The sequence below is a fragment of the Nanorana parkeri genome, unplaced genomic scaffold (genome assembly GCF_000935625.1).
Source record: "Nanorana parkeri isolate BGI_ZX_2015 unplaced genomic scaffold, ASM93562v1 scaffold906, whole genome shotgun sequence".
Taxonomy (NCBI): Eukaryota; Metazoa; Chordata; class Amphibia; order Anura; family Dicroglossidae; genus Nanorana; species Nanorana parkeri.
In genome coordinates this window covers 256,936-260,408 of record NW_017307174.1, presented here as the reverse complement: position 1 = coordinate 260,408, position 3,473 = coordinate 256,936, and the positions used below count along the sequence as shown (strand labels likewise).

The window sequence follows — 3,473 nt, the reverse complement described above, 5'->3', positions numbered from 1 at the left end:
TAATTCAATTAAAAATCTATATAAAACAAAAAAAAAAAAAGCTGAATTACAGTTTATAAACAGTTAACTCAGTGATAATAAGAATTTCTGCATAAAGAAAACAAAAATAAAAAAAACCAATGAGAGCAGTAATAAAGAAAGCAGAAATAGAAAGAAAAAAAAGTGTAATAACTATAAATTCCATTAGATGGCAGTAGTTTACCCCTTTCCACCAATAACAATAATTACTTGGACCAATGTGTAGAAAAAGTAACCTTTAGCACGGGGGTCCCAAACTCAATTTACTTGGGGGCCACTCAACAATTTTTTTTTCTCCCATGAAGATCGCTTGCCAAATTTTAGACTTCAAAATGAAATTTAACTATATCCAGTAGGGTAATACGGACACCAATATACTCACGATCAGGCCCATTCAAGTTACTGATCAGGCGACAACCACTGCATGTAAACGCCTGCACGTAATCGTATGTGATATGATTATATGCAGTTAGAGAACACTCTCCCTGGATGCACAAATGTTGCGTGCAGGGATAGGGATTGATTCCTAAATCACAGCCACCACACCAAATGTGAGAAAATTTAATTACCCCCACAAATGTGCCCTCTCTCCCCACCCCCTACTGGTCTTACCATTCGCCTCCACGCCTGCTGGTGTACAATTTGTACATGGCGCTGGAGCTCTGCACTCAGCATTTCAAATAACACTCACAAATAGCGAGCACTAATTGGTCAGCACATTCACCTGACCAATGAGAAGTGCTTCTTGCAAAGAATTTCACAGATTTGTGGGGGTAATTCCATTTTTTCACATCTGGCGAGAAAGTAGAATTACTGTTTAAATATGGGTGTAACATGAAACATGGCCATAAAGGTGGACTGTGTATTTAAAGAAAGGTATTGTATATATTTCTAACAATTCAGTTAGGCTTTTAGGAAGTAACATGTCAAGCCCAAGATTGACCTTGCACCTCAGTGACAAAGTCCACTTTTTAAAGGTGCCCTCCCTACCTTAAATGCTGAATGAAAGTTCAGGGGTAGGGGTGGGGTGTAGGGTAAGGATGGGCTCGGGCGTGTTCGCAGCTCCACGTGCCAAGCCCGCCAGCAAGCTGACAGCACCAATCACAGGTACTGAGACATTTTCCCGGTCCGCAGCTGCAGGGATCGGGAAATGTGTCAGTGCCTGTGATTGGCACTGCGCGCTGTCAGCTTCCTGGCGGGCTCGGCGCGTGGAGCTGCGAACATGCCGGAGCCCATCACTAGTGTAGGGAAGTTAGATATTATACTTACTTCTTGAGCTTTACTTCTTGTTCTAAGGGGCAATTCCAAATTTCTGAATTCCCCTTAACTCTCTTTCCTGGTGATAGTGGTCCCCACCAGTGCAAAAAGAGGAGTTGATCTCACCATGGGGACACAGACCGTAATAAATACTTGATAGAGGGGCTAACCATTTCTCACTCTATCCAAAACAAAACTAGAGATACACTTTAAAAATCCAAATGTCTTGTGTGCACAAACTCTTACATTTGGTATCGGATGTGTGGTAAAATGGTTTGTATCCCAAACAAGGTCAGTTCTGACTGTGCCATTTGTACTCAAGATCTAGGGATACTATATTCCAGCATTTCTCAACCTTTTTACCATGGCAGAAACCCTTAGAATAATTGTCAATTCGCTTGGAAACCCATACTAAAAATGACATCTACAACTCTCTGTACATTGGTGTTTGTGGTGATTTGTAGTGGTGGTTGTCAGTAAGGAGAAGAGCTCTCCTAACATCAGCTATAAAGACCATTGGACAACATTTATTACTTGAAAGATGAGAGATACAAACAAATACGACAAATTTGCCATCCTAAATTAATCACCATTCACAGGCTGAACACTAAAAAATGTCCAGCATGGTGGAAGATTGCTTCTACAGATGTAACAAACGGTCAACCTTTTAAAAGCAATTTATCACTAGAGAAGCTAGTATTTTAAGACTAGTAACAGAAGGACAGCAAACTCTTAAACTGTATCAGCAAGAAATCATGCCTGTAACAGATACCATACCCAACGGATGTATGATAAGGATGTCTTCTTCAGTCAATGAATTTTAAAAGATAGACTCATTGCTACCCAGAGCTGCTTTAACTACCTGTATCAAGCAACGATCCTAGGGCCTATTCACACTAACAATCGTGTCGTTTGGGGTAAGTCACCAGAGAGTACTCATCTGCTCCTATGGCATCGACCAATAACTGGCCAAAATGCAGCAGAATCTCATTTGCCAGCAAGGAACCAGCAAGGATCGACACCTTGCTAGTTCCATCAGTTAGGGAGTGACACCATAGGAACAGACGCCTGTTCTTGCTTCGGTCTTAGCCATCTTCCTACTGGTGAGTTGCCATCAGTGACAGGATTGCAAGTGTAACATGGGCCTAAGGCTATTGCAGAGGACCCACCTTTTCCTGGACAATGGCCACATATGGTAAGATCATAACAACGTCCTTCTTTCTACACAAAAGCTCCTGAAGCATTACAATCTCTGCAACAAGTGTTTTGCCACCACTTGTTGGTAATGAATAAATTAGGTTCTTCCTCTGCCTTAGGGACTCCAGAGTTAGACAGGTATGCTGCCAGTCTGAAAAAGAGATAATAGAATACTTTAAATCAGGCTGTGATTGAAATTAAGGTTTTGTAATTGTTACTAGACATGTGCAGGGCATAAAAAATCGTTTTGGACGAAACAAATGAACAACATTTTCATTTGTTTCGTCAATGGAAACAAATTTTAATGCGGTTTTGGATTCGTAGGCAACAAGTCTCCGAATCCGAACACAGAGACTGCAAAACGAGCGGCGGCCGTAGCGGGATTTGCGCATTCGTGCCGCCATTTTGGAGTACATCTTGGTACACCAAGATATACTCCAAAATGGCGGCACGCATGTGCAAAACACGCTGGCGGCCGATCTGGGTGCCGCTCGTTCTGCAAATAATGCCACCCATGACGTGGCGTCATGTGACGTTATGCACCCCGTCTGCCAAGATGGGGGCGGGCATGTGCAGAACGCGCCGGTGGCCAATATGGCCGCCACACGTTCTCCTAAATTTTTATATGTGCAAATATCGTTTTAGTATATTCGGGCATATAAAAAAAAGTCTTATTTCGGATTCGGACGAACCGCCGAATCAACTGAATGTCGCTGATTTTGCAGGTTCGTCCGAATCCGAATGCACATGTCTAATTGTTACACATGTTTATACCATAAAAATAGAGAAAGACAACTAGATAGAGAATAGTTTTTTTTTTTAGTATTGTCCCTGTAATAAATACAGTTTAGACTGAACAAATTGCCCTAAATATAATAATCTAGTTCAGTCATTCTGAACCAGAGCTCCTCCATAGGTTGCTAGGGGTTCCTTGAGCTGTGGCAGACTGACCTACCATTCCATAATGCCTGCATAGTTCCAGGGCCAACACCACTGTGGGC

At 42.1% G+C, this 3,473-nt stretch overlaps 1 protein-coding gene across 1 annotated transcript in view; it reads right to left on the bottom strand.

The window, feature by feature from the left end:
• HELQ (helicase, POLQ-like) overlaps window positions 1–3,473 on the bottom strand; it is a 37,353-nt gene that overhangs the window by 30,056 nt on the left and 3,824 nt on the right. Inside the window, exon 3 of the mRNA XM_018565985.1 lies at window positions 2,445–2,623. Coding sequence (XP_018421487.1) covers window positions 2,445–2,623 — 179 coding nt within the window. The remainder of the gene's footprint in view (window positions 1–2,444; window positions 2,624–3,473) is intronic.